Source organism: Panulirus ornatus, chromosome 16, assembly GCF_036320965.1.
Source record: "Panulirus ornatus isolate Po-2019 chromosome 16, ASM3632096v1, whole genome shotgun sequence".
Taxonomy (NCBI): Eukaryota; Metazoa; Arthropoda; class Malacostraca; order Decapoda; family Palinuridae; genus Panulirus; species Panulirus ornatus.
The window spans coordinates 8,509,711-8,531,999 of NC_092239.1; the positions used below are offsets into that span (position 1 = coordinate 8,509,711).

The 22,289-nt window shown below is 38.9% G+C and overlaps 2 protein-coding genes across 10 annotated transcripts in view; one reads left to right on the forward strand and one right to left on the reverse strand.

The window, feature by feature from the left end:
* The window catches only part of Rtca (RNA 3'-terminal phosphate cyclase), a 51,603-nt gene extending 43,085 nt beyond the window's left edge, over positions 1-8,518 (forward strand). The window contains exon 11 of the mRNA XM_071671238.1: positions 7,103-8,518. The gene's annotated coding sequence lies outside the window, so the exon portion shown is untranslated. The remainder of the gene's footprint in view (positions 1-7,102) is intronic.
* wake (wide awake) overlaps positions 1-22,289 on the reverse strand; it is a 744,672-nt gene that overhangs the window by 9,820 nt on the left and 712,563 nt on the right. For all 9 annotated transcript variants that reach the window (XM_071671228.1, XM_071671230.1, XM_071671229.1 and 6 more), the window contains 7 exons: positions 15,159-15,344; positions 12,882-12,995; positions 12,427-12,612; positions 11,834-12,056; positions 8,536-8,668; positions 5,336-5,449; positions 3,573-3,747 (listed from right to left, as the gene is read on the reverse strand). In XM_071671228.1, coding sequence (XP_071527329.1) covers positions 3,573-3,747; positions 5,336-5,449; positions 8,536-8,668; positions 11,834-12,056; positions 12,427-12,612; positions 12,882-12,995; positions 15,159-15,344 — 1,131 coding nt within the window. The remainder of the gene's footprint in view (positions 1-3,572; positions 3,748-5,335; positions 5,450-8,535; positions 8,669-11,833; positions 12,057-12,426; positions 12,613-12,881; positions 12,996-15,158; positions 15,345-22,289) is intronic.

The following is a 22,289-nucleotide window of genomic DNA, read 5'->3' on the forward strand; positions in this document are numbered from 1 at the left end:
TTTAACATTTCTTGCTTAATTTCCTGCAATCTAAAAAATTTAAAGGCTATTATCAGGTCACCCACCACTTGTCTGTCTTCCAAGATGGTCAAATTTAAAACCTTTAGCCCTTTCTTATAACTCAGCTCTCTAAAATTTGGTATCATCTTTGTTGCCCTCCTCTGGGCCATTTCTATTAGCTCTTCATGCTGTTTTACGTGAGGTGATTAAACTTGAGAAGGATATTCTAGTTTTGCCCTTATGTAGGATATGAGAGCTTACTAAAAAGTATTTCCTCATCCACATGCTTGAAAGCTATTCTGATATTTGCCAGAAGGCAATGAAACAAAGATCCTCCCGGTACAGTTCTAACATGCCATCATTCTCAGTACAAGGCCACTTCCACCCAAACCACTCTAAAACTAACCACCTACATCCAAATAGAAATAAAAAGCTTACCCTTCTCACACTGCACATATCTCCCCATCCTGAACAAATGTAACACTGACAAAGCATATTCACAGTGATATAATATCACAAGCACTAAACAACCTACCTCCCAACTCATTCTTAAACTCCAACCCACCAGACATCATTCAATCAGAAAACAAACTCCCCAGAAAAACAAGTCGCATTCTCTTGCTTATGCTCTGGACATCTAACATCCATGCAACAATCCAAGCAGTTCCTACATATCCCAAGACCCTTCATGCTCATGATGCTGCTCCCATAAAAAAGACCCTCTAACACTTACTATTCAACTGCACACACACACACACACACATGGATGGAGTGAAAAAGATTTTGAGCAATCGAGGCCTGAACTTGCAGGAGGGTGAGAGGTGTGCAAGGCATAGAGTGATTTGGAACAATGTGGTATGATGGAGTTGAGGTGCTGTCAATGGACTTAACCAGGACATGTGAAACATCTGGGGTAAACCATGGAAGGTCTGTGGGGTCTGGATGTGGATAGGGAACTGTGATTTCAGTGCATTACACATGACAGCTCGAGACTTTGAGTGTGAACAAATGTCTATTTGTCTGTTTTCCTGGTGTGGCGCCACCTTGCTGACAAAGGGAGTGGCGATGCTGTTTCCTGTGGGGCAGGATGGTGCCAGGAATGGATGAAGGCAAGCATGAATATGTAAATGTGTACATATGTGTATGTCTGTGTATGTGTAGAAATATTGGAATAAGAAGTGGAGACAAAATTGGAGAGGGAAGGATGGAATGAAAAAAGATTTTGAGTTCTTGGGGCCTGTACATGAAGGTGGGTGATAGGCGTGCATGGGACAGAGTGAATTGAAGTGATGTGGTATCCAGAGGGTGAAGTGCTGTCAATGAACTGAACAAGGGAAAGTGAAGCAGCCATGGGAAAGCATGAGAGATCTGTGCCAGGGGCCTGGTTGTGGTTTCAGTACATTATACATAACAGCTAAAGAATGGATGTGACTGAATGAGGCCTTTTCTTCGTCTGTTCCTGGCACTACCTCACTAATACGGGAAATGGCATTCAAGTATCGATCTACATCTTTGACGCCTGCTCCAAATGGAACTTCCTCAAGGGGGTGGACATATCAACAGAGTCTCCATAACTAGAGGCTTCTAGTACCACTTCTTAGCCAAAGTAATGGGTTAGGGGGCTAAAGTTTCAGTGCCTTAATTGTACACGACAGCTAGAGAATGGATATGAGCAAATGTGGCCTTTCTCCATCTGTTCATAGTGCTACTTCACTAACGAGGGAAATGGTGAGCAAGTATGAATAAAGTATGAAACAATAATTATATTTTATTTATTTATTTATTTGGGAAAAAAAAAAAAAATTTTTTTTTTTTTTTTTTTTCCTCCAAAAGAAGGAACAGAGGGGGGCCAGGTGAGGGTATTCCAAAAAAGGCCCAGTCCTCTGTTCTTAACGCTACCTCGCTAACGCGGGAAATGGCGAATAGTTTAAAAAAAAAGAAAAAGATTTATTTATTTATCTTGCTTTGTCGCTGTCTCCCGCGTTAGCGAGGTAGCGAAAGGAAACAGACAAAAGAATGGCCCACCCCACCCACATACACATGTATATACATACACGTCCAAACACGCAAATATACATACCTATACATCTCAATGTATACATATATACACACACACAGACATATACATATATACACATGTACATAATTCATACTGTCAGCCTTTATCTATTCCCATCGCCACCTCGCCACACATGGAATAACAACTCATGTGTGTGAGGTAGCGCTAGGAAAAGACAACAAAGGCCCCATTCGTTCACATTTAGTCTCTAGCTGTCAAGTAATAATGCACTGAAACCACAGCTCCCTTTCCACATCCTGGCCCCACAGAACTTTCCATGGTTTACCCCAGACGCTTCACATGGAGAAAAACTGGAGGAAGTAAAGTGTTTTAGATATCTGGGAGTGGATCTGGCAGCGGATGGAACCATGGAAGTGGAAGTGAATCATAGGGTGGGGGAGGGGGCGAAAATCCCGGGAGCCTTGACGAATGTGTGGAAGTCGAGAACATTATCTTGGAAAGCAAAAATGGCTATGTTTGAAGGAATAGTGGTTCCAACAATGTTGTATGGTTGCAAGACGTGGGCTATGGATAGAGTTGTGCAGAGGAGGGTAAATGTGCTGGAAATGAGATGTTTGAGGACAATATGTGGTGTGAGGTGGTTTGATCGAGTAAGTAATGTAAGGGTAAGAGAGATGTGTGTAAATAAAAAGAGCGTGGTTGAGAGAGCAGAAGAGGGTGTTTTGAAATGGTTTGGGCACATGGAGAGAATGAGTGAGGAAAGATTGATCAAGAGGATATATGTGTCAGAGGCGGAGGGAACGAGGAGAAGTGGGAGACCAAATTGGTGGTGGAAAGATGGAGTGAAAAAGATGTACAGTGATCGGGGCCTGAACATGCAGGAGGGTGAAAGGCAGGCAAGGAATAGAGTGAATTGGATCGATGTGGTATACCAGGGTCAACAGGCTGTCAGTGGATTGAATCAGGGCATGTGAAGCGTCTGGGGTAAACCATGGAAAGTTCTGTGGGGCCTGGATGTGGAAAGGGAGCTGTGGTTTCGGGCATTACTGCATGACAGCTAGAGAATGAGTGTGAACGAATGGGGCCTTTGTGGTCTTTTCCTATCGCTACTTCGCACACATGAGGGGGGAGGGGGATGTTATTCCATGTGTGGCGAGGTGGTGATGGGAATGAATAAAGGCAGACAGTGTGAACTGTGTGCATGTGTATATATGTATGTGTCTGTGTGTGTATATATATGTGTACATTGAGATGTATGGGTATGTATATTTGCGTGTGTGGACGTGTATGTATATACATGTGTATGGGGGTGGGTTGGGCCATTTCTTTCGTCTGTTTCCTTGCGCTACCTCGCAAACACGGGAGACAGCGACAAAGCAAAATAATAATAATAATAATATTATTATTAATAATAATAACTGAAACAACCTGGATTCATGAAATGAGACGCACCAACTAAATGTGTCACATGATTTTGTTCAAAGTTTCATTTGCTTTGAATAAGTAACATCCAAATTTGTCATTTAAGAAAAATTTGCTTAAACTGACTAACCTGAGGTTGTAGTTTTCTTCTCTTTTAGTTTAGAAAGTGGAATCCACTTAACATTCATGGCCGAGACGACCTTTGTGCTTTTTACATGACGTGTGGTACAAAACACCAGTGTTCCATTACTTCCAACAATAGGCTTATGATAAAACTGCCCCAAGTCTTGAATGCCAAGTGTTGTCTGTGGAAAAATACAAGTACAATAAGATGAGCAGTTATCCAATTACTACCAGTCATTAAAGAACAATAGTGATTATCTTAAAATTTGCACAAAGGAGTTAAGGTACAAACATTATGATTATGATAAGAACAAGTAAAATTTCTAAGGAATCATATTTACAAATCTAAATCTTTTTATACTAAACACAAGAAAACCTTTCCCAAAGAGAAAAACTGAAAATATGTCTAATCAATCCTATTATTTCATTCATTATACTTGATTGCAGTTTCCTGTGTCAGCAAGATAGTGCCAGGAAACAGATGAAGAATGGCACATTCACTCATATACACATATATATACATAAACGTGCATACATGCATATATACATACATATACATATCAACACGTACATACACAACACAGACATATACATGTATACACATGCACATATTCATATTTGCTTGCCTTCATCCATTTGTGATGCCACCCTGCCCCACAGGAAACCATCGCTATCCCCTGCTTCAGTGAGGAAGCACCAGGAAAACTGACAAAAAAGGCCACGTTCATTCACACTCAAGTCTCTAGTTGTCATATATAATGCACTGAAACCACAGCTCCCTATCCACATCCAGACCCTACAGACCTTTCCATGGTTTACCCCTAGGCGTTTCACATGTCTTGGTTCAGTCAATGACAGTACGTCAACCCCAGTATACCACATCATTCCAATTCACTCTATTGCACACCTCTCACCCTTCTGTATATTTATATTTAAGTATATATGCTTATTTCTTTTTTTCATACACATTTGCCTTTTCCCACCTTAATGCAGTAGTGTCAAGAACAGATGACTGAGCCTCAGAAGGAAAAATCATCACTTGGTCCCCTTCTTTTGGATAAGTGAAACAGGAAGGGAGCCTTATTTGCTCACATCCACTCTTTAGCTGTCGTGTATCATGCACCAAATCTAGAGCCCCCTACCCACAACCAGGCCTTTCAGAACTATTCACGGTTTCCCCTAACCATTTCATATGCCCTGGTATAGTCCAGTGGCAGTATATTGCTCCCTGTGAACTACAATGCTCCAATTCACTTCATCCCTTGCATGTTCTTGTTCTCCTCATACAATTAACCTCTACCAAAAATATTCTCTTATTCTCTGTAAAGTTAGTTGATGCTCTCTCATCACAAATCTCATTTAATTTAATCTTAAACTATTTTTCCTTAAATATTCAGCATTATGAAAATCTTTATACGTTGCAAGCTTTAGTCTCTTTCGTATATGAGACATTGATGGAATCTCTCTTTTATATTGGAAAAGAAGTCTCAACTGAAAAGAGAGCAACAGTGGTTTCATACTTGATTACAAATGTAACTTAAATTTTTGTGATGCCGAGATCCTAAATCATTTTAAAGTACTGTATATATTTTCAATGATAACACTGACATCATATACTTCAAAATGATACAGGACCTCACTAAGTACCAGAAAACTTTTTGGTAAAGTAAATAATATAAATCAAAACCTTCAAATGTGTTGTGAATTTATGCTATGTCAATTAGTTACAAGAATACTACAAATACTTATGAAATAAAACTATGGTCATACCTGCATATTGGCAGCAGCTTGCAAAAGCTTTATTCTAAATGGTACATTAGATGCTGATCCAGCTCGATCCATATCTTGTCTGAGAGATTTAACATCTTCCCATGTTGTAGCTACCTGAAAAAAAATGTAATCTTATTATGCAATTAATATTTCTAGACTAAACTTTATAGATTAAAAATACATCCATTCCTTGAAATAATGGGTGGATTCCCTATATTCAGCATAGAAAAGTCAGTAGTGCTGAGCCCTCCATTATTATCATACACACAAAGGCAATCAACTGTTCTCCAAGAACAGCAACAGTAGGCAGCAAAGAGGCTGGCTTAAACTTCACCAGCTGATCTAAGAAAAGTTTTAAAACTTTGATATGGATCCAAATCTGGTGCAACTTTAAGGTTAGAATAGTTTATATCACCAGATGCTGCTAGCTACAAGGTGGTTTACTGATAATACAGTGCTTGGCAAAACAGTCCACCATAATGCAATTTCTTGTGGTCTCTTGTCCAATGCTCAATGGTGCTCGCCCCACCACCTCTGCTGGCACACACGCTTGCTTCCTGATTCAAGCTTGCTGTAGCAGTACCCTAGCTAGCTTATTGGTGCTCAGTGATGATTCTGCCCACCTAAGAAGCTCTTTTTTTGCATGACATGAATTCCATTACTCGCTGATGACCCTGAAGATTCTACAATATCCTTTCCTCTGGCTAAACCAGCTTCATCTACTTGACATGATGAAATCTGAAGTGTCTATTGGTGAATATTATTCAATTAAATGCTATATCACTAGTTTCACATGCCAGAAATGTATACATCTTCATTAGTATTGTAGGGAGAAATGCCACTCAGGGCACAAATTCAAAGTGTCACCCCCTCTGGCAGATTAAGAGGTGTACAAACTGTAGGCTGAAGTATCTACAGATTTGAGGTAAAACTGAGGCATATACTCCCTTAAGCTCCTGAAATTATGCCCTTGTGGCCTTCATTCTTAATCTTAGACAGACCCATCATGGTTATGTTATTAACCATGCTGGAAGGTGGACAGCCCTGTCTCCTTTTGGGACTTGCCTTTGTTTGCTGCCTCACCCTTTTTTTCTCCCTTGGCCCATCCTTTCCCCCAACCCATTGCCATGCTACACAGCCCCTCTCTCTGTTTCTGTATGCAAAAATGTGTCTGAAATTATTTATTCTTTGGTGTCTATGTATCACTTCCCATGTGAAAATTTATGTCCTTTGAGTAGCATCAATAAACATCTAACATATAATAATGCCCCCTGTCCATAGATATAGAAGAATGGAGTGAAAAATATTTTGAGAGCTCAGGGCTGAACATGCATGAAGGTAAAAGGCACATACAGGACAGAGTGAACTGGAGCAATGTGGTATACAGGGGGCAATATGCTAAGAATGGACTGAACGAAGGAATATGAAGCAGCTGAGGGAAACCACAGAAATGTCTATGAGGCCTGACTGTGGATCATGGCACCTTTTAACATACTTAGTAGTGAGGCAATTTCCCTTGTAGGCCCTTCCATCTCCCCTCAGAACTCAAGAGCAAAAAGTCATTTTTGCCCATAAAAACTAGGCCTTTGAGACCCCTTTTTGGTATAACATGTGAATTATAATGTCCCTTGTGAAAATTTGCCACAGTATAAAAATATCTTGAAAGATGCTCTGTTATGGATAGGGGGGGCTGTGGTTTTAGTGTATTACACATGACAGCTAGAAAATGGATGTGAGTGAATAAGACCTTTTCTCTGTCTATTCCAGGTGCAACCTCACTGACACAGGAAATGGCAAACAAGTAAGAAAGGAAGAAAAAAATCCAAAGATATTATAAAGCAAGAATTCTACATTTGTACATCATGAAGATACTCTGCATCAAAGCTAATTATATCAAGGTCAAATGAAAACAAGGGTCTAAGAGTGACAGCGAGGTGATAACATTTGTAAGTAAACAAACTTGTATGGAATGCTGCGTGTAATGAGCCAAAGCTCTACTGATTGTGTAATTATGAACTTATATAGGTAGTATTTTCAGACCCTGTTCCCTTTTCCATTGACTGGCTCATAAATTTCCAGGTAAAATATGTTCTTTCATGAAATGAAAGAACATCATGTAAAAGTAAGAAAAGGAAAAACAAAGGAAAAAGTGAAATGGGCCTCAACTTACCCCAGAAGAAATAAAAACTTTTAGTAGAAGCACATTGCTGTGGCAAAGCTGAGCACTGCAAAGCCTGGAAACATGTTTCCACTGTCACCACCTTGTTTGAATGGTGTTTTGATGATCTTATTTCTCATTTTGTTATCAACACAGATTTTTATTAAGTACATTATCATCTGGATTGTAAGATTCCTCATAGTTTTGAAGCAAATACTGCTTGAATTCATCTAAGCTTAGTACATCCTTTCCACTCAACAGCTAAAGAGTAAATGAAGAACAAGTGTAATTATTGTATACGGAGGTCTGTGCATTTTGTGCCATCACCACAGATCAGCTGAAATTTGACTACTGGTGCAAAGGGATGGGTAATAAATAACTCTACCAGGCAAACGTAGATCTATGAGAAGTTTGGTTAAAGGTTTAAAAAACATTTCAAGTGGCCTGTCAGATGCTTCTAAACAGTCCTAGAGCATTTATGGGGAAACTCCACCTGGTCCACATGTAAAAAGCACAAGAGAGAAGCACTAGACTTATGCAGAAAGAATTCTGAATGTTGGTTTTGATGCAAAATAAGTAAAGTAATCAGTGCTTTTGACACAAGTCAATATTTATCTATAACTGTCCTAAGACCCCTTTTCCAAGAGATTCTGCAGCTCCATGTAAAAATGAAGGATGACAGAGCATGAACACATGAGGGGAAAACTATATGACTATTAAACTGAAAAAGATGTTAAAGGAAGCAAAACATGTGTATGATTAAGAATGCAGCTGTATAAAATAGCAGTCTTAGAAATATAAAGTGTGGCTTATGACTATCAGTGAGATCACTATGAGTTACAATGTGAATGTGGCAAAAGAGAAGAACTATCAGTTGTGGGATGGAACACTTCCCATACTCATGTTTCCAAGGTGACCTACGCTACTGATTTGCATCTCATGAAAATTCTTCCTCCAAGAAATAGTTAGAGTGAAATGACTTAATCTATCTACTTTTAAGCAACTATTTCTACTATTAAGCAATTTTTCTAAAACATTTTACCTTTAAAAGCCAATGGAAATGGGATCTTGCTTGGCCCATGTAGTCATCGTCTACTTCAACAACTGGAGGAAATTCTTCAGTTGTTACTAGCACTTTATCCTCACAATATACTATGCAGGCTAGATATGAGCCCCTGAAAGAGTTGAAATCATTAGATATGTATAAATATGATATCTGAGGAGAAAAAATAATTTGAAGTTTTGGAGAAAAGTTTAAACTATGCATGTTAAAAAATGGGGAGCATCTTCCACTCTTCTTTTAATCAAGTAAATTCCATTTACATTTACAGTTCTCACACACACAAAAAGATATGTGAGGAACTGAATAACAAGTCCAAAAGTGTTTTCATAGTGGAAGACACTACAGGACACACCATCACTAGTAAGATGGGGTGGGGAGGAGGCTTTTGAAAACATTGAGATGCCTATAAAAGACTATCTATCTATATCTATATCTATCTATATCTCTGAGGAAAGTGATTGGTTCTCAGTGAATGTAGGTTTGCGGCAGGGGTGTGTAATGTCTCCATGGTTGTTTAATTTGTTTATGGATGGGGTTGTTAGGGAGGTAAATGCAAGAGTCCTGGAAAGAGGGGCAAGTATGAAGTCTGTTAGTCTGTTGGGGATGAGAGAGCTTGGGAAGTGAGTCAGTTGTTGTTCGCTGATGATACAGCGCTGGTGGCTGATTCATGTGAGAAACTGCAGAAGCTGGTGACTGAGTTTGGTAAAGTGTGTGGAAGAAGAAAGTTAAGAGTAAATGTGAATAAGAGCAAGGTTATTAGGTACAGTAGGGTTGAGGGTCAAGTCAATTGGGAGGTGAGTTTGAATGGAGAAAAACTGGAGGAAGTGAAGTGTTTTAGATATCTGGGAGTGGATCTGTCAGCGGATGGAACCATGGAAGCGGAAGTGGATCATAGGGTGGGGGAGGGGGCGAAAATTTTGGGAGCCTTGAAAAATGTGTGGAAGTCGAGAACATTATCTCGGAAAGCAAAAATGGGTATGTTTGAAGGAATAGTGGTTCCAACAATGTTGTATGGTTGCGAGGCGTGGGCTATGGATAGAGTTGTGCGCAGGAGGATGGATGTGCTGGAAATGAGATGTTTGAGGACAATGTGTGGTGTGAGGTGGTTTGATCGAGTAAGTAACGTAAGGGTAAGAGAGATGTGTGGAAATAAAAAGAGCGTGGTTGAGAGAGCAGAAGAGGGTGTTTTGAAATGGTTTGGGCACATGGAGAGAATGAGTGAGGAAAAATTGACCAAGAGGATATATGTGTCGGAGGTGGAGGGAACGAGGAGAAGAGGGAGACCAAATTGGAGGTGGAAAGATGTAGTGAAAAAGATTTTGTGTGATCGGGGCCTGAACATGCAGGAGGGTGAAAGGAGGGCAAGGAATAGAGTGAATTGGAGCGATGTGGTATACAGGGGTTGACGTGCTGTCAGTGGATTGAATCAAGGCATGTGAAGCGTCTGGGGTAAACCATGGAAAGCTGTGTAGGTATGTATATTTGCGTGTGTGGACGTGTGTATGTACATGTGTATGGGGGGGGGGGGGGGTTGGGCCATTTCTTTCGTCTGTTTCCTTGCGCTACCTCGCAAACGCGGGAGACAGCGACAAAGTATAAAAAAAAAAAAAAAAAAAAAAAAAAAAAAAAAAAAAAATCTCTGATGCCTGTTCCCACCTGAAACTCCCTCTAGGGGGTGGCCACAGCAACAAAGTCTCCATAATTAGTGAACTCCAGTGCCACTTCTTAGCCTTTATTGCCTCACCATTTACAGGCCACTGGAAGAGGGGAAAATCTAAAGCTGTATTTGTAGAGGCTCTTATCTAATGTTTCCACTGACTACTACTACCTAATAACAAATAGTAATTAGACACTACTATACTTCTGTGGTGTAGTGGTTAGTGTTACTGACTATGAGTCAGCTTGGAACTTGCTGGGGTCAGGTCTGAATTTTTTTGAATTCGTCAGTACTCAGGAAGCCAGTCACATCTACTAGTCAGAAAAACAGGTCCTAAAGTGTTGTGTGTGCATCTATGGTCATTGCATTGTGGGCATGATGGGTCATGTGATATGACGAAATGTCTGTAGTGTTGTCGTGATGAGTGTAAGTCTGATGGGTAGGAGCTTTAGACTGAGTTGGGATACTGGTGGTTTAATGCTTGTCTGGTTATTTCAGTGAGTATGTATTTGGTCAGTGTTATATTTGTTGGGGTGGGGGGTCCTGTGAATATAAGTTACTGAAGTGTGAGACAAGGGTAAGTTTTTTTATTTCTAATCAAGGTAGGTAGCTGGTTATAAAGTGGTTTGGGTTGGAAGGGTCTAGTGGAGTTAGGGAGCAAGACTAGTGTTTGTCCAGGAGTGTGGTTTCTGATGGGTGTATGTCTGGTGGGTATGAGATTCAGACTCAGTTGGGAGGCTGGTAGTTTAATGCTTGTTACGTTATTTCAGTGTGTTTGTGTTTTGTCAGTGTTACATTTGCTATGGTGGGGGATCTGTGAGTACATGTTACTGAAGTATGAGGCTACAGTAAGCTTTATTTCTAATTGGGGGTTGATGGCTGGTTACAAAGTGGTTTAGGAGGGAAGAGTCTCGAGTTGCCGCATACAACTGAATGCTGAGCATGTTGGTGTGGGACTATGCTGGGAGGACCTTTGTTTCACTGTGAAGGTGTTGAATGTTTGCAGTTGCTTAGCAGCCAGTGATTGTTCAGAGTGCACTATTTTGTGTGGTTTGTGGCTTTGTTATGTTTGCTTTTGAGAGGGTGGAAGACAAGGCAAGTATGCCACAGTTTAAAGTGGAGCAGATGAACCATTTCTACAGAACGTTGAGGGAGTTTCTTATTGTCCAAATTTGGTGCCAGTTAGCATTCTGAGGGTAATCATTTTGCATGTTGCTTCTGTGGTAAAGTTATTGGTGTGAGACGTGAATGTCATGTGTGTCACATATGATGCCTTGTATGGTTGGTGTTTTGCTCAAACTTGTTAGGAATTTCCCACACTAGCACAAAGAACAGGCAAAGAATGGCCTCTTTCATTTTAACGATTTCTTGAGAATACATTCCCTCACAAATACCATTTAATCATTATCTTCTCAAACATGCACACATCTTAAATAAAATGTAAGGAGGCATAAAACTTGTAAATACTTTATGTCCTAACGGATGCATTAATCTTTCTAAAATGTTTCCTTCTGAATATTTGTTTTCTTCAAAAAAAAACATGGTGATGCATAGGGAAGATTTCCTACATTAATTCATGTTTGGAATTATCTAATTCAAAAACGTCAGTGAAAAACCTACTTTTTCAAGTTTCTATGAAATTTTGGTGCTGGCGTGAACAAATTCTTTATACTTTTCTTTTTCTGAGTTTTTCTAAGACTAAGTGGTGTTTCTTGGCCTGGTTCTATTGCTTTAATTTCTGCAGCATGCTGTGGTCTTGAGTTGCAAACTTGATTGAAAAGGTCATCCAGGTCTCCAACTTGCCCATCAAGTCGAGGCTTTTGGGAGTCAGTATCCCGCCAACCTGTCATTTAAAAACACAACTAGGATTAAAAAACAAATGTATAATACAGACATCTATCATATGGTGTTGTTCTGATGTGATTAATTTTTTTCATACAACATTCTTAACAAAATAGTTTCTTAAGACTGAAATAGTCAAAGCTTTTCTAGATTAACATAACTAAATTTATCTGAAACACTTGATTTTGTAAAATGAAATAAGTAAACTATTTTAAAAATATGCAAGTGTTTGCAATACCTCTCTTCTTCAAGTTTTGTACAAATCTGTTTATGCTCAAATTTTCTTTTAGATAAAATCTCAGCTTTAAAAATAAATACCTGTAGACTAAAAATCACAAATTTCAATTGCATACAATATATATTTCACTTACTGGAAGGTATGGCAGCTGGTGGTGTAGTTTCCAAAGGTTTACCATAGTCCTTTATATTGCCGGCCATGACTCTAAAATGATGCCGTTTTCCTTGAGCTAAACCATCAACAAATACTGACATACGACGTAAATCATGAATTTCAAGACTCCCTCCAACAGTAGCCCATTCATCCATACTCCATTCAACTGGAAGTAATGGCCAAAATTAATGATATTGCTCAGTTACCTTGTTGGTCAAAGAATATACCAGAAAAAAATCTTATTGAAATAACTGGTAAAGGAATTATATATACTTAAAAGTATTCTTCTATATTGGATATGCACATAAATATACAAAACAAGCATGTCTGATGAATCTAGAAAAAGTAATACAGTTTAGTCGTTTTGTATCAAAAACAAATTTTGTGAAGCCATTATTGCAACTGTTTTATCGTGAATGTAGCTGGAAATATTACCTTTAAATTTTGTAGTAATGGCAAAGTTTTGTGTATCCGGTTCTCTAAAAGTGACTCTAACTCGTGTGCTGTCAATGACTTCCACTGTAGCTCCTTTGGGAGGTAATGGGGGCTCTGGGAGATGAAAGAAAAAATTTGTAACACACATTATAGATCATTACTTTTTTCATATACAGTGAACACTTTCACATCAATATATCTATCACATCACACGACTTAAGACTCTCAATAATTATTTTTCTAATTCATGAAAAAAAAAGCTTATCAAAATACTACTAAAAGAATCTAGTTTTAAACAGCTCTGGTTTTGATAAAACAGAAAAAAGAGCTAGGTATAAAAAGAATCTCAATAGGTGATAAAAATCATACAAGGTAGATGATGGGTAACCAGTGAAACAGATTACACATTTCAAAAAAATTAAAAAATTTACAGACTATATTAGGTGCCTAATAAAACTGAATTAAGTAATGAGGAAAAAGTACAGGAAATTAGATGAACAAATGGTGTTAGAATCAGTGAAAATCAGGACCATGCTACATAAGGAATACTTGGAAATGTCATTTTTTAACAAAACATCAATATATATCAAAAGATTAAACAGGATGCAAAATTTGGCTAAATCTATACAAAATAATAGAAAATAGTGGATGTCTTGAAAATGAAATGCCTGAGGACATACTAGGGCTAATCATGTATGGATTGGCAGTGAAGTGCTGAAATGGTTTGGATGTAAGGAGAGGATGCACGATGAATGTTGGTAAAGTGAAAGGAACATCCAGGAGATGGAAGGAGTGAGAGAGACTTTGAAGTGGTTGAACCTAAGCATTCAGGAGGGAAAAGGATGTAGCAAAGAATGTTCAAACAATGTATATACTAGTGAACAAGAAAGATATTTAAACAAAAAGGTTTATGAGTTAGATGAGATGTAAAAGTTGGAAATGAAAAGTTCTGATTTTTGTCATGTTGGAGATTTTAATCAAGAATAAGTACAATTGCACTCACTGTCTTCAAATCTAATGACCTTGACAACAGAAAAACAATTTAATCTTATTCAATAAGCTCCACACAAAACTTCTGCTTATGAGATGGGGAGTTTTTCTTCAAGAGAATGATTCACAAAAACGTTATGAATATGATGAAATAATCAAGGAAATCAAGAAGGGAGTTTATCATCCCAACTGGTCAAGGACTTTAGACTTAACCTTTCAGGCAGGCCACAGCATGTAGTATGATCTGATCTAAAAGGTTAAAGGATTATCAAATGAGTAAAATAAGATGTGCAACATCTGACATGAGGAAAAAAAAAGCATGTAAGTTTAAGTCACGAAGGCATGTGATGGAAATTCTGCATTAACCAACTTGTTTTAATGATGGGAAATCATCCTTTAGAATGCAGATGAGCAGAAAAATTTGGCAAGTCTTATGATTCTTGTCCTTTTCACTGCACCTAACCACATTTGTTACTGGGTGTATTACATTCTGTTGAGCCACATTTCTGGCTCTAAACCCTCTTGCCTTTATTTGAATTCCCAGATGATGTATCACTCCACATCCTATCCAAAGATGCCACTGCTAACCTAACAATGCAGCTGGAAATAATGTTACACATCACAACCTCCCATAAATCATCAAAGAAGGTGTAATTTCATCACCATAACAGGAAGCCAGATTTACATAGCAGCTATTGTAAATTTTTGTAACAAAAAAATTTCTCTTGTATTCTTCTTGTTTACATGATAGGTAGAAACTTTAAGAAGTACTTGTGTAAAAATATGTAAGTGATACGTTTGGTGTGTGTGAAATTAAGTCTCGTAAAAAACACATAAGATGTGTTAAATGTTCAGGTGAATGTAGAAATCAATCATACCTAAAACACCCATTAATCATCATTAACTTCTATAAATAAGAATTCATACTGACATCCAGGGCCTGCTCCACCCACAAAATACACCTTCCCACACCAATACATAGAAAAGTATACAATATTTTTGGTGTTTTCTTCAATAGCACATGATATAGAGATTGCTGTGAGGGATACTTCTTTTCTTTTTTAAGCATGGGGCAATGAATTTTTCAGAAAACATCCACTCTGAAGCCCACCACTGACTACTCATGAACATTCCTTTATTAATGGATTTTTCCATCCAAAAATCATTCGTCTTGTACCTTTCCAATAACTATTTCTTCCTAACACACCTCACTATTAACTATTTCAACCTGGCAACTCAGAAATCTTAAAAATAAATTTTATTCAGCATCAAAATTTATCAACTTACTCATTTGTTCTAATCCTACTTTCATGTTTCGCAGCATTTTAACACGTCTGTCCCATAGTTCTCGCTGCCGCTCTGTCTCCCTCCCGTGGGGTGCACCACCAGATAGCTTGGAGTCTAGGTCTTCTCGGCGTCGCTCAGCTGTGCTCACCAGTTCATTGAGGTGGTGGATACGTTGTTCGATGGTACCTACACATCAGACCAACTTGGGTTAAGTTAGAGCACAAAGGTAAACTATATTGAAAAGTAAACACAAAACACTGATTAAATTTTCTGGTTTCCAAGTGAGAAATAATTAATCAAAGTAGGGAATATAAAGTCTATGGCCAGGTAAAACAGTTGTTATGAGGAGGCATTTACTCTCCTCCCCTATTACACCAATGTCAGGAATCATATCAATATCACAACATAACCCTAAAGTGAAATAAAGTATCTTAAAAGTTTAGTCTTTGCAACAATCCATATCAAGGAGACATGATGAGCTGATGTTACAGCTTAATGTGCATTGAGGTCTTGAATATGTGCTAAACTAAGGACAGACCAACTCATAGACTTGTTTGTCATGAATGATCAAAGCCTTGAAGAGTGAGAGCCTTTTTCAAACAATGAGAATGTCCTACTATGTTCTCAAGTCAAACACATGCCTGTTGGGTGGAAGCAATAGAGTTGTATGAAATTGAATAAATTTCCCATTTGTTGAAAAGATGACTGGTAGAAGGGATAACAAGCTGATAGGGTAGAGGAATTAAAACATTATGTTTAAAATTCTTCTTAATAATTTCTTGTCAGATGAGATATACAAAGAAAATGATCAGTGTAGAATCCCTTGTGTAGCCAGCAACTATACTGAACAGTGTCAGCCATTGCGTGAGCATTTAAAATGAATTACCCCAGGCTGACCTAAAGGGCAAGGATAATGGGGTAAAATCTTTGGGATGGATATAAGGAGAATGAACTTGGAAATGAATGAAATTTTATCCGAGTTGGTGAATCAGGGAGGAGATCACAACCAGGGAAAGGGAAGGTGTGAAAAGTGTACTCATGAGAAGTGTATATAAGTTAAGGATTCTGCTAGTGTTTAGATTAAGGTGGGGAAGGTCATATCAGAGTAACACATATGGTGCTATGTATGAATACTTAGGTGCCCCTTCAGTATGCAATGTGCTGTAATAACATGTTATTCATAACAGTATTTTCTGGTAAGTCTGGCATGGCTTTCGTCAAATCTGTCTCCATTCCTTAACTATATTATCAAAAGTAATGTATGATGTGTTATCAAGAATTCTTTATATGACTAAATGAGGTAAGAGTGAAAGGGACAAAACTGGGTCATAACAGATGGGGTTTATGATTCTTTACACTACTATGATAATAATTTGTGGATCTTACTCTTCTTACTTTTTCTGTCTTTCTGATCTGTTAAGCTTGGTTCATTTATCAATATTTACCATAATAAGACTTCTCTCTGGCATAGGAGGGAGGTGCTGGGGAAGGAGGAAGTACAGTCCCTCTAAACACTTTAAATGCCACTCCTGGGACAGCAGTCATGCCAAATATAAACCAATCAGAGACATTACTTTTACATACTATGTACTGTCAATACGACTGCTTTTAATACCTCAGAATATTTGGAGAAAATATCAAATATGTTTAAACTTCCACATTTTCAGCTTCAATGTTACCTTAGAAATATACATGATGTCTTTTTGACCTGATAAGCATACTTGGTTAATTTTTCAATATTCACTAAAACTATATAACAGCTGTCAGGTATAGGAGGGAGATGCTGGGGAAGGAGGTAAAGCAGTCCCTCTAAACACCCTAACTGCCACCCCTGGGATAGCAGTCATGCCAATTATAAACCAACTGGAGACCTTACTCTTGCATACTCTGTCCTGCCAATATGGCTGCTTTTAATAGCTCATAATATTGGAAGCGAATATTAAACATGTTTGAACTTTTAATTTTTAGTCTCTCTGCTTCTCTAGTTATGACTATTTCATAATATTTGGGGCGAATAATAAATATGTTTAACTTTCACATTTTCAGTGTCTGTTTCCTTGCTGATATACCTAGTGTGGGCTAACCTCCCCCCCCCCCTCCCCGTCGCTAGAATAGTCTACGACTTTTAATTCTGATCATATTTGTTGGCGGGTGAGGTCATGAGCAAGGCCTTGGCTCCCAGCCTGAGTACTAATGAGTGACCTCAGCCAGTACGTGGGTCAACTCACTCCCGCCTTGCTCAACCTGCCATCAAAGGTGCCGCCACCGCCTGACCCCTCCGACTCGTAACTGAGGCCGTGTACACGACCAATCTTCCTCCCGGAACTAAATGCCTATTCTGAAGGGATAATATGTAAACCCTTGGGCTGAGGTAACATCAAATTACACAACTTTAGTAATCAAGTGAAACAACTATAAAATCACGGCCACCTGTCAAGGAAGAAAAATATGGCGAGAATGCATCATTCCACAGTGGCTCATGAATATAAGACAGCCAGGACCGCATCTCCTGCCCCTTCCACACGGCATGATCCACTTACATGTTCATCATTGTCACAGTGGTTATCATACATAAAATCATATCAATACTGGTGTTATCTCCTCACTTACACTACATGAGCTGTGCAGTGGAAGGGATCCTACTCCGTTTGCACAATACACCCATTCACGTCCACTCATCACATCTCTTGGTATGAGGCTCTGCCATCCTCTGATCCACTTCCATAAGTCCGATCCTTCAAAGTACGCCAAAAAGAGTGGCTTATCTCTTCTCGCACTGATAACGGGTGTTAATGGCGTCCACTCCTTTTCTGTTTCAAATGACCTGCAAAACATTCCACTCACGTCCCTGATCATCACAACCTAACCTCGAACACATCCGATGTCTCTCTACAACAAACAGTCTTTGTTCTGCTATACAACTTTCTCTCAACTGCTTCACAACCTCCTCACTCTTAAGATAATCTAAATATACAATTGTATCTGTCTCCCAGTAACCCCATCCTAACATGTACTGCTCCAAACGCCACTATCGCACTTTGAGAAGGCTTAGTGAACTAGTCTGCTTATATATATATATATATATATATATATATATATATATATATATATATATATATATATATATATATATATAAAATCCCTGGGGATAGGGAAGAAAGAATACTTCCCACGTATTCCCTGCGTGTCGTAGAAGGCGACTAAAAGGGGAGGGAGTGGGGGCTGGAAATCCTCCCCCCTCTCCTTTCTAATTTTCCAAAAAAAGGAACAGAAGGGGGCCAAGCGAGGATATTCCTCTAAGGTTCAGTCCTCTGTTCTTAACGCGGGAAATTACGGTGACTTTTGCTTCTGCTCGAGCTGTGTTCCTCTGTGCAGAATGCACAATGGAGGTCACTGCTGCTGGTATGGAGGCTCAAATCCCCTCCTGCTTTGCGAGTCTCGTTACTCATTTTCCAATATTCAAAATCTCTATGGACCAAGGATCAAGTGCAGCAAACAGTAAGACCCTTCCCTTACTCACTCTCACAATCTCACTAGACTTACTTCCCATTTGGAATACTTGCAAGTGTACTTCCCCTGCTGATACAACTCGATAAGGAATTTTGAGGCCAGATCAACTCGCTTGGAACTTGGGTCTCCGTGGTTTATGTATCTATGTATACAACAACTACATCATCTATCTTGCCCTCGCTCCTCCACTCCGGTGACACTTCAGCTGTCTCTCCCACACATAAAGCCATGCTCTTTGGCTTACTTTACTCCTTCCTAAGTGCTCTGGATGATTTCGACTTTCATCTCTATACTTATCTCGTATCTATCCTATGATCCCTCCAGTATTTTCTGATCGAAAGGCCCAGCGACATCAACTGAATTTACAGACATAAAGTATATGGACCAGAAGTTACCCAACCTCACGTCCATTTAAGGAGCGTATCTACGAGCTTGCCTCAAAACCAGCATTTTCCCTTCCACTTGCAAATGCGTACTACTTTAGAGAGGGCAAAATTAAAGTGAAAGCTCCGATCCTTCTATCATTCTACGGCTTTGACATCTACCGCGCACCTCTGGATTAAGATAATTTCGGCTTCTGCCTCTTGCTGGATTGGGTGAGATAACACTATCCCGCCGCACCACACGACGCATACCTCCAAACGCACAACATATCACCTGTGTCTACGTGACGTACGGCTTCCTGTGCTCTAAGAACCTTCAACTGACTTTGTTTTCTTTTAGACGTCCACCATGGAACAACAAGGTTCCAAGCTTCTGATGTAATAACTAACATGTTGGTTTTCCCGTAACACAAAAGAAGCAGCCGCCACTTGCTTCCACGAAGTACGGAATGACCAAAACAAAGCCTTAACCTCTCTGCCAGCAGACAGAGAACAAAGCGGGGAGAGGAAGTAAGGATCTTAGTCCTGACAAGTCGAGCAAATGGCTAAGTACACACACACACACACACATCACATGTTAAAAGTTACTCGTACTTCTATTTCCAGACCGCAGTCACTAACAAGCAGGGTGTTGGAAAATAACAAGCCTACTATAAAAAACAAAAAGAAAATACAGGATGAAATGAACTTCACCTACAACCTCCGGAAAGGCTAACTAGTGTTACAGTTTGGGGTCTCGGGCTGGAGTGCGATCTCATTCGAAATGGAAGAAAATAGACCATTTCTGGCTACTCAGCTTGAATAATTCACTAACCCCATTATGAAAGAAATACTATATTCATTGCTTGAGTGATATACATCATGTATAATAAATATATATATATATATATATATATATATATATATATATATATATATATATATATATATATATATATAAAGAGAGAGAGAGAGAGAGAGAGAGAGAGAGAGAGAGAGAGAGAGAGAGAGAGAGTGAAGTAAAAGAACACACAAGCGAAAAAGAACGAGAACGAAGTTAGTTAAAACCACACTTCACGAAGACATGACTGATTTTCAAATGAATAAATCATGTCTCCGTGACGTGTTGTTTTAACCTTCACACACACACTTCGCCGTTTCCCGCTCTTGAGATATAGATAGCATAAGGAACAGATGAAGGTCCGCATTCGCTCACATCTCTTCTCGAGCTGCCATGGGCTATGCTCCGAAACCACAGCCCCTTATCCACAACCAGGCCCCACAGACCTTTCCATGGATTCCTCCAGCCGCTTCACAATCTCTGGTTCAGTCCATTTGACAGCAAGTCGACCCCAATAAACCACAAAGTTCAAATTTACTCTATCCCGTGAACGCCTTTCATCCTCCGCCATGTTCAGGCCTCGATGACTCAACATCTTTTTCACTCCAACCTTCCAACTCCAATTTGGTCTCCCTCTTCTTGTCCCCTCCACTTCTGTCACATCTGTCCTCTGCCATTCTCTCCATTTGTCCAAACCATTGTCATATCCTCTTCAGCTCTCAGCCACACTCCTCTTTTTACCGCACCTCACTCGAAAGTACGTTTACAGGGAGTTGAAAAAGAAAACGAAAAGGCTCTGGGTAAAACAAAGGCTACAGAAAAAATCAAGATACCCATTGTGATCTCTACTACTGCTGTCCCTTGAATGTTTGTTTTCGTTCGTGGGTCAGTTGACGGTCTGAACATGATATCTTGCTGGATATACTACTTAAAATAAATGTTGTATATTCTAAATACACATTCATACCTATTCAAAAGCACAATTTTTATATGTAGCAATAGAAACAAATATCATAACAGATATGCATAAGAATGATAATATAGTGTCTACACAATTACAATCTCTGTCCGATTGGTGCCCAGAGAAAATCCGTTTCGATGGGTGTCGCTTTCCCCACGCGTTTCTGTGGACAATTCATAAAAGACCAGAGATATCTATGGGCCCATTGATTTTTATTAATAGTGTAAACACGCCTTTACTCTATTATCACTATGTAAACACGCCTTTACTCTTTTATTACCAACTGGATCAAATCACTTTAAACAGCATACTGTCCTCAGGTATTTCATTCCTAACACATCACTTTCCTCCGTACCTCATTAATCTCTATATATACATCGGACTTTACAAATCAAACACTGGAATACTTTATTTCCTGAATGGGGACACCTACCACTTTCGAAAAGTGTCACCAGGACATAGTCAATATGTTGAATGTATGGACAGGACACACAATGACCTTAGTAGCATGTGTGCAGCTGCACACCAAATAGAATACGTAAGAGCCAATATCATACAGAGTACAAATACATTACAGAATGTTTATATAAATACATCTGCATGTACACTAAGGAGGATAAAAAGACGTTATATCGAGGATGCAACCTCATTCCTATCCTCGCAGCATAACGTACCGGTTCGAATTTCACAACATAAACATCTTTATGCTCTTATTTTTCTACAATACATATGATTCATTTAATGTCTTATAAATGCGTAAAGACCTGTCTCATTACCGTTTGATATATCTACATAAGTAATCTACATTCAGGTTCATTGGGGGAAAAACTTGTGACGGGTTCTTAAACATTTCAGATAAACACGTACATCATAAACAGCTGAGATGCACATGTGCACAGACAGTAATTTAGTCTCGCCAGGAATTTGTGGAGCAAATGTTCCCGCCCCGTTCGCACTATTAACTATCATGTCATGAAGACTAGGATCTACTAGTTGATCTAGCCGATAGTTATCTCTTTTTTAATACGTTGGAGGCTCCAATCATGAATAAAGGTCCACACCAATGACGGGTCTTAATCGAAAAAAAACAGAGAGGACTGTGTAAGGGAAAATGATGAGACAAGGGGAAATGGTTACGAATTTTAGTGGAAGTGAAAAACCTGTCTTCTCTGATCCCGGATACTAATATAGAAGAACTCCACTTCCTAAATTTTCAAAAACACAGTTAGTTGAAATTTATTCCACAAATGTATAGCTTAGTAAATATAAAACGTAATCATACTTTAGCATATATAATGCGAAGTCCAACTTACATAAAATATTATTTCATGCAATTCTGCCAGTTCAAGTCGAATGTGAGCTCACATCAGCACCGAACGGAACAGAAATTTTCATTATCGTATGCTCAATGTTTGTATTTAACAGTTCTAACCCATTTGTGATAATTCTATACGAGC